This window comes from Curcuma longa, chromosome 3 (genome assembly GCF_044706935.1).
Source record: "Curcuma longa cultivar G26 ecotype Majalengka, Jawa Barat chromosome 3, ITB_CL_G26_1.1, whole genome shotgun sequence".
NCBI lineage: Eukaryota > Viridiplantae > Streptophyta > Magnoliopsida > Zingiberales > Zingiberaceae > Curcuma > Curcuma longa.
Window position 1 is genome coordinate 5,963,589 of NC_133863.1, and position 13,486 is coordinate 5,977,074.

Here is a 13,486-nt window from a genome sequence, read left to right on the forward strand (position 1 = left end):
AATAGGTATCTTCACTATAAAGAGATTAAAGAGAGTGAAATAGATAGGTTGTCAACACTTTCCTTGTGCTCAAATGTTTCTCATGCGATTGATTTCCTAGCTATGTTATTGGGACTCGAATACCAATACTAACCAACATGGGTGTGGATCTAAGCTTCTAATATGACTTACTATGGCATACAAAGAATCCAAGCATCAAAGTTCCTAGTGCCAAACTGCTGAACATTTTGTAATACTTTGTGATGGCTTTACTAGAATAGATGAAGCTGGCATGTGCAGACAAAGCAGTTGTCTTTTTTAGTTCTCAGTTTCGTTCTTTAAGTGCTTTTACTTTCTTGCTCTTGAAACAGTGTTTGTACTTTTATGTTGTGTTTGTGATTGCAGAAGGATATTTTGTTCTCAACTAAAAAAAGCGAATATTTACTGGATTTCTTCCATAGCACAATGCAAGGATTGATGACTGTTAAACTAGATGGCTTCAAATAGTATTGTTTATCGTTCAGTTCATGTTCTCAACGTGCTATCATATGGCTATCAAGAAATTTGCTTGGCAAGTTTTGTTGTCAGATTTACTTATTTCTATAACCACACGAATATCAATAGTTTTGGGGATTGCAGACATGTGCATTAGATAATTTCAATATTTTCTGGACTTTCATGTGCTAAAAATAGAGGGAGAAAACAAAATTTTATCCTTACTCGCTTATTTATACTTCTGCTTCACATATGAACTTGTTCATGGTTTCTTCTTAGCATATATTTGAGTAAGTGCACCATATTTGTTGCCCTTGTCTATCTCTTCGACTAGTAGTCTGGTCGATGGATGTGTTTTTATTCCTTTCTGTCGATGGACTCTTTCATGTTTGAGCTTTTAATGATGCCAGGTTAGTAAAAGAAATTCAGGAAAAGCCCTTAGGGATCTGATATTGAAAAAGTTGTTTGGGAAGCTACAGCCTAAACAGAAAATGCTTCCGGTAACCCCACATCTGCTGCGCACATTTTCCATTCATCACTTGGAATGTGATGACTATATTCTTCCAGAGGAAGTGACTATTAGGAATGAAACAGCTGTCGAACTGCAGATGTCTGACTCTCAACCTATTCAGCAAGATCAACTTTTTGAAAACGAAATCAACTCCAAAATTTGTGGATCAGCTAACATTGTAAAACACGTTGGCCATGAGGAGCTAGTTGAGCTTGGACGTCATTTAACTGAAGAACAGGCTATTGATAAGGAAAAACTGCATGCAGCATGTGAAGCATTCTCGAAGAAAAATGAATTGGCTACCAAGGAGAATGGAGAGCTTCATTTGAAACTTCAGGAAGACCCAAATTCTGTTCTAGAGAATTGTTCACCAGACAGTCAGACATCCAATTCAGTTAAAAGACTTAACGACTCTGATTCATTTCCAACTCAGTTGTTAGGTACAGAAGGAAGAAAGCGTGGTAAGAGTAATCAAATTGCATCCAAGGTGAATCCTCGGATTTCAATGGATGGGTTGCTCCATAAGATCCCCTATGGAGAGAAGGCATCCAGGGAAGCATTAAAGAGAAAGCTGTTTCGGTCTGCCTCAGCCAAATCAGATGGGGAGAAAGTGCACCATAAAACCATTCATAGATCTCGTTCTCTTACTGAATCATTGGATCAGTATTCTAGTTTGCTAAATTCCTGTTCAGTCAGAGAAAGCAAAATGGCATCTGAGTCCTTAAACTCGATTAGCAAACACAGCAGCTTGCAGGACAGGGATGAAGTAAAAAATTATAAAAGACTTCTTTCTAATCCTGAATATGGATCTTACCATTCGGATAAGAAAATTCAGAAGGGACTTTTCAGGGCATCTCTATCATTAAATGAATCAGCAGGCAGTCAACTGGATGTTGATGGTGTCATTGATACATATGGTTTTGCTGAGTCAAAGTTAGTCGAGTCCCCTCTTCATGTGGCTGTCAAAATGGAAACTACTAAATCTGCATACCGAATTGCTAACATGAATTTTTGTGAGCTAGCTGATGAACAACCTTTGGCAAACATTACTGAACCTGAGCATGGTGAAGAGTTTAAAATCACAGAGACAACGGATGAGCACGGTATCCATTTTCAGCTTCCTAAGAATTCATTATTGAGTAGTGAGTTTTACCAGATTGAACAACCTGAATTTTCAGGTTCAAATGAAAAGGGAAACAACAATGCTTCCATGGACAAGCTGCCAAGGGTACCTGAAACATATCCAAGTGCCGAACCAATAAAACTTGACCCATGTTTTGAGGAAGAAATTGCGAACTCATCAAAATATATAATTTCACAAGGTAAGTTATTTACAAAACAAAAAATATTTGGCATAGAAAGTTCTTCTTTTGCCAAAATGCTTTCCAGTAAATTTCTTTTGCAGAAAATTCACAGCCAAGTCTTAATCAAATAATGGCATTTCCAAATTTCAAATTTACAATAAATTCATTTTTTGCTCTTATCTGTTAGTTAGCTTTTAGATAACACAAATGGTTGAGAGATTTCCTTTTTTGCAATTCTTTAACTACCTTATACATTTCACTTAAACAGATTCTATACTTGAGAGCCTCCATTTTAAGGAGCTCACGGCATTGCCAGAACTATTGAACTCTATGGATGTTTGCGTCTCTTCTGGTGCTCAAACTACTGCATCCAGTTCCAATAGTGAAGCGCCAGATGGAATTTCTATTTCCGATTCATTTTACATTAAATTGGATCAAGAAGACGAGGTTGAGTTCAAATACCTTAGGGATATTTTGATGAAGTCCAATATAAATAGTTCAGAGTTTATCGAAGAATGGTATCCTCAGTACCAGCCACATGACCCTTCTCTTTTCGGGAAAGTGATCGACACATTTGATGAATCTGAAACTGTATCCCTTGATCATCTGCTTCTAACTGATCTGATAAACGAAGTGTTTCTTGAGACCTATGAAAAATCTTTCCTTCAGAATTGGTTCTTGCGCATACATCATAACCCAAGGACAGTTCCTTTGGGCCATCATGTTCTCAAGGAAGTCTGGATGAAGGTTAGCAAACTTCTTAATTTGCAAAGGCAGTTGAATCACACGCTCAAAAATGCCATGGCACAAGATTCTGCGAACGACAACCGGTGGTTGAACTTACAGTGGGAAACTGAGGCCGCAGGAATGGAGTTGGAGTGCCTTGTACTGGGTGATTTGCTAGATGAACTGCTGCTCGAGCTTATTGATATTTGAACTTGTTAACCAATTTGGTTTCTTATTTGTAGATCCATCGTTCTTTGTATCATATGCAGAATGTAACATAGTTCATACCAATACTCATACAATGGTTGTTTTGTTTTGTTTCGGAAAAAAATTGTTGATAAATCATGTAAATTCAAGTAGAAATGACGCACACTTTCCTGTTTTTATTTATGCAGTTATAATAATTTTAGTTGATATTATATATAACAGCTACTCATCAACTGCTCATCACGTGCCAGAAGATTGGGATAAATGGGCCAGATCAAAATGGGCCGGGCCGCAAGAGGAGCACTCTTCCCCACCGACCCATTTATGGGTGGGGACCACGACAAGTAAAGTAAAAGGAGAACAGAGACGGTGGTGGAGGGCGTGTAAAGAACCGGGTGGCTCGTGATAGGGGATGGAAAGCGACGCCTCGGTCCTCGCCGGCGCTTCGGTTTTCTTTATCTCATCCAATGGGCCCCACTTTTACGATCGACACCAGTTTTTGCCTACCGAAACCATGTACCACAAACATCCGCACCCGAGATTCGCACCGGAACTTGAGATTCGTGCAGATCTTTGATCGGACGTCGATGTTTAGATCTTCAAACCCTTGCGATTGATCTTGGACGTTGAATTCCACCGTGGAGAAAACCTCCAGGTTCGGATTCCCTATATATTTGTGTGCCTGTGTCCTTTTCTCGAAGAACCTGGTTTAGGTCTCATCGTCGTCGCTTCTGTTTGTGTGCGGATAATGGCCCGGAAGTTTTTCGTCGGTGGCAACTGGAAATGCGTAATCCTCCATTATTTTTTACTTACTTGTTTTTCTATTTTGTTTAGATCGGCGCCGGTTCTTGACGGAACTTAGATCTTAGTTTGATTTTGGCCTGTCAGAATCTCAAGTGTGTGGTGATTGTTCTGATTATTATGGATCCATCATCTTGAAGTTAGTTGTAGTTGATTTGGTTGGATTTGTTTGGATCCATCTCAATTTTAATTGTTTCTGACGATTTTAGCGAGTTTGAACTTTCGATTTGGAGGAACTATGGGCCTTCCTTGCGAATCTTTCGTTCTTCCCCCTTTTGCTCTCTACTTTGATTTTAGATTCCAGCAAATCATTTTTTTGATGGGTAATGATTAAAATAAAATGTTGTATTGTCCTTGTTTCTGCAGAATGGGACGAGCGAGGAGGTCCAGAAAATTGTCAGTACACTGAATGATGGAAAAATTGAATCGCCTGAAGCTGTTGGTATGATCGTGATTCTCGTCTCAATTGTATATTTTGAAATTGTTTGGAAATTATAGCATGCTAGCTGACTATTCGGATGCTTGTGGAGTATGTGCCTTTTGACTAATTTGATAGGGGAAGGGAAAGGGATGTCGTTATTACTCGTTTCATTATTATTATTACAACTTTTGTATGATGATAATGAACATTTGAGTACTGCCACCTGAACTACAGATTGAACATCGTGGTAATATCAACCTAACATTGTCTGTATGGTTCATTCATGCCATGAGCTTAGCTGTTCACTATGAAAGCTGGTTTGTGTGTTCTGGGTGGATGAATAACATTGTCTGTGTAGTTCTTTCATGCCAATGAACTTAGCTGGTTTACTATGAACGCTGGTTTGTGTGTCTGGATGGAGGAATATATTATCAATTGTCACAGTTCCTCTAAATTAACACATGATTCAAAATTCATTTTCAACTGAGTATATATATTATGGAATTTTAATATCTAGATTCTTACTTAAATTTTTAAACTTATCATGATGAGCGTCAAGTGAATAATATACAAAACATAGGTTTTCCTCTTTGTCATCACTTAGCTTTTTTTACGGTCAATATTATCATATATGAATCCTTGTATTTGTCATCTCTGCAGAGGTTGTGGTTAGCCCACCATTTGTGTTTCTCCCTCTTGTGAAAAGTTCGTTGCGCCCAGATTTCCATGTTGCGGCACAAAATTGTTGGGTGAAGAAAGGGGGTGCTTTCACTGGTGAGATCAGGTATGAGTTTTTCTTGGTTGACTATTATTTTGTATAATGGATGTTTAAAGAAAAAGTTAAGTTGATGGTGTCTTCTTCATGATTTATAATTGGAAAAAAATTGATATTAGTTTGCTTCCTTTTGGAAAAGGTAAAAACACAATAAGGGTTTGTGCACCTAAGGTTCTCTTTTTGTGAGTCTCTTCTGAGTTGTATATCTAATTCGAATAAACTTCTCTGTGCAGTGCTGAGATGCTTGTAAACCTTGGCATTCCTTGGGTTATTATTGGACACTCAGAAAGGAGGCTTTTGTTAAATGAATCAAATGAGGTGATTTTCTTGATTTCATTGCTTATATATAGTTTTTTTTTCTAAAAATTTGCTAATTGAGGGATCAAATCCATGAAGTGCTGAATAAAAGTTTATGTGAAATTTAAACTAAGACTGTGAAGTGTTAACTTATTTTGATTCACTTGTTATTTGGTTGAATATTCTTGCAATGCCTTGAAACTGTTTCTTTTCTAGAATTTCTGGACTTATGTTTCTTATAACTATCTTCTTGTTACCTAAGATGCTTATTGCTAAAATCTTTGAAGTGTTCATAATAGTTTTGTTCTAATGTATAGCTTCTTAATTATATTTGGTTTTCCGGCTCAGTTTGTTGGGGACAAGGTTGCCTATGCACTCTCTAAAGGTTTAAAGGTCATTGCTTGTGTTGGTGAGACACTTGAGCAACGTGAATCAGGATCCACCTTGGAAGTTGTTGCTGCACAAACAAAAGCTATTGCAGGTATCCTACACATTTTATAAACCGTGTTATTTTGCCTTCGCAATTGGTTTTGACTGCATGCTCAAGCTAAGACAATTTGCATATATTTTGAATTAGCTGTTCTCACTTGAGTGGTGCAGCTGCTTTACCCTTCAGCGATCCTAGAATAGGTTTGCATGGTCCACTAGATCAGTTATCTGATACTGTTTGATAAATGACTAGCCAGACCTAGGTTTCTAAGTTCTTTACACATTTTGCACACGTTTTCTTGGCAACACAATCAGTTCAGAGCCCAAGCCTGATGCCAACAAGAAGAGCAGCTAAGCTCTTTGAAACAGTTTTAATGTTAGGTCTTGGATAATTTGAAGTATAATAGCATGACATGAGTCTCACAGATTAGCAATATGTTCTCTTCTGTTGCATGAACCTCATCCACCATTTGGTTGATCAAACTAAAGAGGGAACTTAGTGTAATTCATCCTATGTAGATGAGAAAAAAAATCGAAATTCTGCAGTCAGTTATGTACTGTTTTTTTAGGCTATCTGCTTATATAGCATCATCCTTCCATTCCCAAGTTAGTAGAGGAATTGAACTAAGCATGGTCTCTGACCTTGAACTTAGCATATTCCTATGAAACCTTTTAAAATTATATTCTCAAGTGTTAAACAAATTACTCTCCTCAGAATTCAGAAAGGAAAAGAATCCTTCAGTTTGGTAGCTTCAACTACTTCTGCAGTCAGTTGCATGAACACATATTAAATGTAGTTCTATTTCTTAGCATTCCTGAATGACTTGTTTTATTACAGAACGAATTTCTGACTGGACCAATGTAGTCCTAGCCTATGAACCAGTTTGGGCAATTGGAACAGGAAAGGTTGCTACTCCAGCTCAGGCCCAAGAGGTAATTTCTGTGGCTATGTTACTTAGTCCCTTGTTAAGTTCCCTAGACAACTAAAAACAGTGTATCTTGTTTGTATATCTTGGACTCCAAAATGTCCATTGACACACATAATGATTCCCAGGCTAGCTATGTTTTTATCTCATGCAGGCTTGCATCATTCTGAATATATGACTTTGTTATCCATTGTTTTTATCCATGGCCATTTTTTTATTTGAAATAACTTCTAAAATATACCATTGCTATAATTAGCTGCATTGATTGTCAGGTTCACTCTGAATTACGAAAATGGCTTCAGATAAATGTAAGTGTTGAAGTTGCAGAATCAACCAGGATCATATACGGAGGTAATCATTCAATGTTAACTTGATTATGTGTCCCTTTTTCCATCTTTAAATTCTTCTGCTGTGTTTTCTTATTTCAAGTTGCATAACCATCGGTGAATCTAATCTCGTACATTCTTTTGCTTGTGCTTACCTTTTTATTTCAAGATCGTTTGAATTACCATTTCATTGTTGTTTGTATTTAGTGTCCTAGACCCTCTAACACGTGAAATTCTTCAGGTTCTGTAACTGGTGCTAACTGCAAAGAACTTGCAGCACAGCCTGATGTTGATGGATTTCTCGTTGGAGGTGCTTCATTGAAGGTTTGTTTCTTCTTTGAATTCTTCGTAACGTCCACCTAGGGTTTCCATTTATCAGAAAATACGTAACCATTTATTGTTTGCAGTAGGTAAACTTCTATTAGATTACTTCTATAATTCTATAATTATATCCATACAACTATATACAATCAAACACTGTACAGGTAACTCCTGCAATATTGCCGTCAATAAATGATTGATTCTATGTTCGTCCTTGAACTGTTGATTATGCCCGTAATCCTTGTCATTTTGTGGAACTGCAAGTCATAAGATTTCTGTGTTCTTCCTGATTTTCTTTCGACTTGCATTAGTTTTTTAAATTAAAAAGTAAACAACATCATCACAAGGTAGATGTTGCTGATTAACATTGAAACCTCCACAGCAGATGTTGGCCCTTGAAACTAGAACTAAATATTTTCTTGTTGGTTCTTTAGAACTTCAATCTCATCCTTTTTTCCTTTTTATTTCAGCCGGAATTCGTGGACATCATCAATGCTGCTACTGTCAAGGCCTCGGCTTGAGAAGTCTCTTTTTGAGTTGAAGGCCTATGAACTTTGATTTTTGTATCAGGAAACTCTTTCTCAAGGTCCCCGTCTCTTGCTTGTAACGGAAATAAACTAGCGATTTTCAAGGTCATGTTTGAAATACTATTTATTTGCTATGCCAAACTTATGAAGAAATAATGACTGAGTTGCAACTAGTTAAATATGCTTAGCTTCTGTCAATTGTGCACTATTAAATTCTACAATTTCAGATATTGGCAATACTGATAGGACAGGCTGCATTTTTTTATGGCTTTAGGGTTTTTTTTTTCAAATGCAAGGGAGAATTTCACTCTTCTTAAGATATTAAGCTATTTCCAGTTTTTGTTTAAAGGGAAAGGAAAATTTACATTCATTCCTTTAATTATTTTTTTTAAAGATCTCATTGTGTTTTTCAAAATAACTATCATAGTTTAGATATTGAAATATTGCTCGAGCTTATAAACGCATTTTATTCACCATCACGTTGGTAAAATGTCTCCTAGTTCTTTTTAATCCTATTATCTTTTGTAGCACTATCTGAGCTCGTTTGTCAGTTAAAATGAGTAGGATATATACCATTTAATAAATATGTGGATTTATTAAAAAAAAGAAAATAATTGTAAAATACTAATATTTGAAATTAATTAGATGTAGTTTTAACAAATGATATACTAAGAAAAATAGAATAAGATGATATCAATATACTTAAACAACTAAAAGATTTTATATGGAGAAATATTGAAATTATAATCAACGACAAAAAAAATCAAGAAAATTGGCTAATATAATAAAAATTAATTCAATAAATTTGAATACTATTAACGAGGTGGTATTGCCTCGACAGAGAAATAAATTTACATAATCCAACCCAAATCGTTGGGACAAAAATATGACTCTTTTAATTGTTGAAGTGTCTTATCTCAAGTGGTAAGCATGGAGACACCTGTTGCTTGAGGTTTCGAGTTCGAATTCTCTTAGCAACATATATTTGTTGATTGAGGTACTGTGCGATTCAAGTCTTAGCTCGACTAAGGTGCTGTTGAGGCAGTATGTTCTTATCAACCTAGTGGTACCGTGCCTCCAAAAATTCCCTTAGGGGGTTTTCTGATATGGGGCCGTTTCGGCGGTGGGATCGGTCACTATAAAAAGTTTATCCACTACAGTTTAGTCCCCGGGGCAATGGTGCAACGGTAGGACATCCGGATTGTAACTCAGGAACCCGCGGTTCGATCCTCAGCTATGGCGTATTTGTAGGAATTTTCTTCCAAATGGGGAACGCAATCAAAGGATGCTGAGCATCTGGATTGGCCGCCGTATGCGCTTCCCGATTTACCCTGGTGGTCGGTGGGAAATTTCCGTGGGACTGGATCGATCACCCCAGAGATGTGGCTACTGGGATTATCATTTTTTTTTTTTTTTTTTTTTTGAATGAGCCTGTCAAAGTTTCCAAAATATTCTCTATGTAGATTCTGATTTCTAATAGCAATTGACTCCACCACTTTCGTTAATAAATGCCTCTATTCTTCATCTCCAATTCCAACCGCTTCAGCTTTAATTACAGTCATGCATGTTCCAAAGCTTGCTTGCTGTAAAGACACAGAGGTGTTCATGGGAAGAACATGGAACATATCCATTGCACAACTTTTCTTCATTCAATTTGTTCTCTATTTTTATCCCCCTTTATCCACATACAGGAGTTGCTCTACAATCTTGCCCTTATTTTCGCACCGAAGCTTTTATTAATAGCTTTTTTATGAACTCACTCGCCTCTGACTTTTCTTTGTGCCACCCACCTCGCCATTACTGCACTGACTCTCCCAATTTAAGCTGACTGCTTCAGCCTAAGAATGACGTGAAGTTTTAGGATGGACGACAAAGACAAGCACCAGAAGAGACTTAGCTTGGAGGAAGAGGTGAGTATCAATTGATATCTCAATTGGATACGGATATCTCAGTGTTTGATCAATAGCATTCAGGTCGCCGTGCTGCAAGATGAACTGGATAAGGAACAGAAGCTGAATCAGATCCTGCAATGCGCACTCCATGGCGCATTTGTTTGCCATTCTTGCGTGTCTTCATTAGCTCCTCTTCAGGTATTCTTGATTCTTAAATTCGAGTTACGAATGCATCAATCCAATGTAACCGCAGCTGACTTCTGCAGGCGCAGATGCTTCTGGCAGAGTTGGCAATGGTGGAGGAAGAGATCATGATGCTCGAGAGAAAGATTGAGGACATGAAGATGCGCATCTATCGGGAGAGAAACCAGGAGAGGAACTTGTTTCGGCGACAGCAGAGGCACTTCCTCTGCGGTTTGGGAGGCCGGAGAGAGCTCCACAAGCTCCAACAACTACCAGGACTGAATCATGAACAAGTGCCAGGTTAGTTGAAGGGGGGAAATTGGGGTGTGATGAACAAAGAAGACATAGTTTATGCGATAATTCTTTCATGTGAACAGGCGATGAGGCCGAGAAATTGGCGAGCAACCATGAAACAAACCTTGGCCTCTGCCACGCTTCAAGTCCTCAATGCATTAGCAGAGACGAAGAATCCATTATGCCTGAAACACCAAACAGGCTCTCCGAGGAGCTGCTCAAGACCCTGATCGCCATCTTCCAGAAGCTGAGCCAGAGTACAAATCAACTCAATCACGAACCACACAAGCTTCATGGTTCATCCATGAGTTCAAACAATTTCCACAGTTACAGTAAGACTACATCTACAATCTCCTCAAAGGACGCAATGCAGAGAGGAGAGTCATGTGGCGTGCTGATTCCTGAAAATGAAGGGGACGCAAAGGAGATGGGACTCAAACACAAGTTTGTCAGTTGCACGAAGGCTTCCCTGGACTTGACTCGCATTGAATTGTGCGTTCCGGCATTTGGAAAACTGAGGTAAACTTCAAAGTAATTCAGCAACTCTAACAAAAATCTGCTGAGATTAATTACACGGTTCATCCATGTCTTTCAGGGCACTGACGCACAAGCTCTCTGCAATTAATCCAAGTTTTCTCAGCTACAAGCAAAAGCTTGCATTCTGGATCAACATCTACAACGCTTGCATTATGCATGTACAGCAATTGCTCTTCGTTAAACTATTAAAGGAATTAGAAAACCACAAAATATGTGACATACAACAATTGGTGGTTGATTTCAGGCATTTCTACAACATGGTTTTCCTCCCTCACCAGATAAGCTTCTTGCGCTGCTAAATAAGGTCCGTCTACTATTTATTTAGCTTTTTATATACAAATTCCTTTTTATTTTAAGAGAAAAAACTATATTTGAATGTGATTTAGGCGGCGATAAATGTTGGAGGTGTCATTCTTAATGCTCTGGCTATCGAGCATTTCCTGCTGAGGCATTCTTTTGACACTGACCATGTGAGTGAGAACTGTATGCATCAACCTTCATCTTTTTTTCTTTTTAGGTCTTTTAACAATTTGTTTTTGTTGCAAAAAGGAAGTTTTTGATGAAAAAGAGGGATTTCTGGTCCATGCATATGGTCTGGGGTATCCTGAGCCTAATGTGAGATTTGCTCTTTGTAGAGGAAGTTGGTCTTCTCCTGCGGTAAGTTTAGTGTCTCGGTTTTGTATTTAGAAATTCTAGCCATGAACACAAATCCAACCATCTTCTTGTTGGCAGCTGAGAGTGTACACGGCGGAGGATGTGGTGAATGAACTGGAGATGGCCAAAACGGATTACTTGGAAGCTTCAGTGCGCATCACCAGCAAGAAGAAGATCATCCTGCCCAAGCTTCTGCACTGGCACATGAAGGATTTCGCCGACGATTTGGAGTCGCTTCTTGAGTGGATCTACAGCCAACTCCCCGTATCCGGATCGCTGAAGAGGGTCCTCAAGGAGTGCTTGAGTAGAGACCCAAGGATCCCCCTGGCAAAGTTGGTGGAGATACAGCCACATAGAGCTGACTTCAGGTACTTATTGCCATGGCGAGAAGCTTCGTACTCAATCTCATCATTGTTCTGAATCGCAAGTTCAAATGAATGCTGATGATCAGATCGAGCAGAATTGACAGTGTCATGTCAAGTAGAAGATCAATTTAACAGAAAAAAGGAAAAAAGAACGATCTTTATTCCAAAACTTGAAAAGAAGTTCAGGAAATCACGAGAACTCGCAGCCGTTTACAGATTTACGCACCGCATTGTCCCAATTCCGAGCGCTAGACGAGATAGCCAGTAATTAATAATTTTTTAATGGATCTTACCCTATCAAATTACATATTATTTATTATGTTTTCATTTAATATTTCTATGTATAATTTTCATTTAATATTTTAATTAATTATAATCTTTGATTTAATTTATTTTTAATTTCCATTTAATATATTAATTTAATTATCAAAAATCATTTTTGATCGTTGCACAAAACATTCATTAATTATTTTTTAAAAAGGAAAAGTAAAGATAAAAGACGTCATTAATTACTGCTGCATTAAGTAGCATCCCCCATATTTTTAATTTTGAGAGCAAAAAATAATTTTAAAATTTTAATTCTTAAAATAAAATTTTCAAACCTCGTACCCATAATTGTTTGAACATTTTTGCTCAATTTTTTAATTTCATAAATCTCTTCAAAAACTTTATCTTTGAAGTTCTAATTATAATTTTTAACTTTTAAAGTTCATAAATGTAAATACATTTTTACATTTATGAAGCACGTTATATATCTTCGTAACATAATTCTTAGCATTTTATTAAAATCCATGGGACAATAAGAATATTAATTATTTAGCATAAATATTTTTTATCCTTGGGATAAAAAATGATGTATTAATATGTTAATTATCGTCATCATGGAATCATCATTTCATCAAATAATTATAAATTATATTATTCCTCCAAAAATTCTGATTTTTTCCACCAGTAACATGGCGATGACGTGGACGCCATGCGTGTCATATATACCAACAATGACCTGTCATTAATTGCGAAGATGTAAACGCAGTGCTGATCTGGCACCGCAATCATTAGGTGCCTTTCTCATACTCGCTGTTCCAAGGTCAACCATTAACATATGCTTCGAATTTCTTTTTTTCTTTTTTGGAAAAAACCAATAATAATTGAGAAAGTTGATAAAAAAATATTTATCTGTTTCTGGCAATTATTATTTTTAGATGCTCATCATCTAACAGAAGAATCCATGAATCTGGAGATTAATCCTGAATTTTGTGATTAATTATAATTTGTCTGGGGATAAGATCAGCTACGTTGTTGCTTCTATCCATCAGATTTTTAAATGGGGCCTTATAAAATACAAAAAAAGGCAAATAATTAAATCCTCAGATGTGACTGCATGGCAGCCAAAATGATTGGCAAGTAATAATTCGGTGGTGGCAACCACAAACCGCACGGAATCCAACTCACCTTGTAGCGTGAGATATGATGGCGGTAAAAAAAATAAATTGTATAATAATATTAATAGAAAAAA

General features: G+C 37.2%; 3 protein-coding genes across 4 annotated transcripts; all 3 read left to right on the top strand.

The window, feature by feature from the left end:
* The first annotated feature begins 94 nt into the window (after positions 1 to 94).
* On the top strand, positions 95 to 3,402 carry LOC141824646 (uncharacterized). 2 transcript variants are annotated; one of them, XM_074711970.1, is made up of 3 exons: positions 95 to 2,088; positions 2,164 to 2,307; positions 2,558 to 3,402. In XM_074711970.1, exons 1-3 carry the CDS (start codon positions 966 to 968, stop codon positions 3,223 to 3,225), a joined length of 1,935 nt encoding a protein of 644 aa, XP_074568071.1. In that variant the 5' UTR covers positions 95 to 965; the 3' UTR covers positions 3,226 to 3,402. The 2 variants fall into 2 exon arrangements, with proteins under 2 accessions (XP_074568071.1, XP_074568070.1); XM_074711969.1 differs by having other exon boundaries at positions 95 to 2,307.
* Positions 3,403 to 3,931: 529 nt separating this feature from the next.
* On the top strand, positions 3,932 to 8,226 carry LOC141823536 (triosephosphate isomerase, cytosolic-like). Its single transcript, XM_074710835.1, has 9 exons — positions 3,932 to 4,009; positions 4,390 to 4,465; positions 5,105 to 5,228; positions 5,453 to 5,537; positions 5,865 to 5,997; positions 6,784 to 6,878; positions 7,144 to 7,222; positions 7,439 to 7,521; positions 7,989 to 8,226. The coding sequence occupies exons 1-9, from the start codon at positions 3,971 to 3,973 to the stop codon at positions 8,037 to 8,039; spliced, it is 765 nt and encodes a 254-aa protein (XP_074566936.1). The 5' UTR covers positions 3,932 to 3,970; the 3' UTR covers positions 8,040 to 8,226.
* A 1,681-nt stretch (positions 8,227 to 9,907) lies between these two features.
* LOC141822673 (uncharacterized) lies at positions 9,908 to 12,025 on the top strand. The gene is made up of 9 exons (XM_074710006.1): positions 9,908 to 9,955; positions 10,019 to 10,135; positions 10,204 to 10,420; positions 10,498 to 10,933; positions 11,010 to 11,109; positions 11,196 to 11,255; positions 11,338 to 11,421; positions 11,501 to 11,608; positions 11,684 to 12,025. The coding sequence occupies exons 1-9, from the start codon at positions 9,908 to 9,910 to the stop codon at positions 12,023 to 12,025; spliced, it is 1,512 nt and encodes a 503-aa protein (XP_074566107.1).
* The last annotated feature ends 1,461 nt before the right edge of the window (positions 12,026 to 13,486 follow it).

Coding starts and splice junctions, on each gene's coding strand:
- LOC141824646 (XM_074711969.1), top strand. CDS start 966: ATGCTTCCGGTAACCCCACATCTGCTGCGCACATTTTCCATTCATCAC. Junction 2,308..2,557: donor AAAATATATAATTTCACAAG/GTAAGTTATTTA, acceptor TCACTTAAACAG/ATTCTATACTTGAGAGCCTC.
- LOC141823536 (XM_074710835.1), top strand. CDS start 3,971: ATGGCCCGGAAGTTTTTCGTCGGTGGCAACTGGAAATGC. Junction 5,538..5,864: donor TGTTAAATGAATCAAATGAG/GTGATTTTCTTG, acceptor TTTCCGGCTCAG/TTTGTTGGGGACAAGGTTGC. Junction 7,223..7,438: donor AACCAGGATCATATACGGAG/GTAATCATTCAA, acceptor GAAATTCTTCAG/GTTCTGTAACTGGTGCTAAC.
- LOC141822673 (XM_074710006.1), top strand. CDS start 9,908: ATGGACGACAAAGACAAGCACCAGAAGAGACTTAGCTTGGAGGAAGAG. Junction 10,136..10,203: donor CTTCATTAGCTCCTCTTCAG/GTATTCTTGATT, acceptor TGACTTCTGCAG/GCGCAGATGCTTCTGGCAGA. Junction 10,934..11,009: donor CCGGCATTTGGAAAACTGAG/GTAAACTTCAAA, acceptor CATGTCTTTCAG/GGCACTGACGCACAAGCTCT.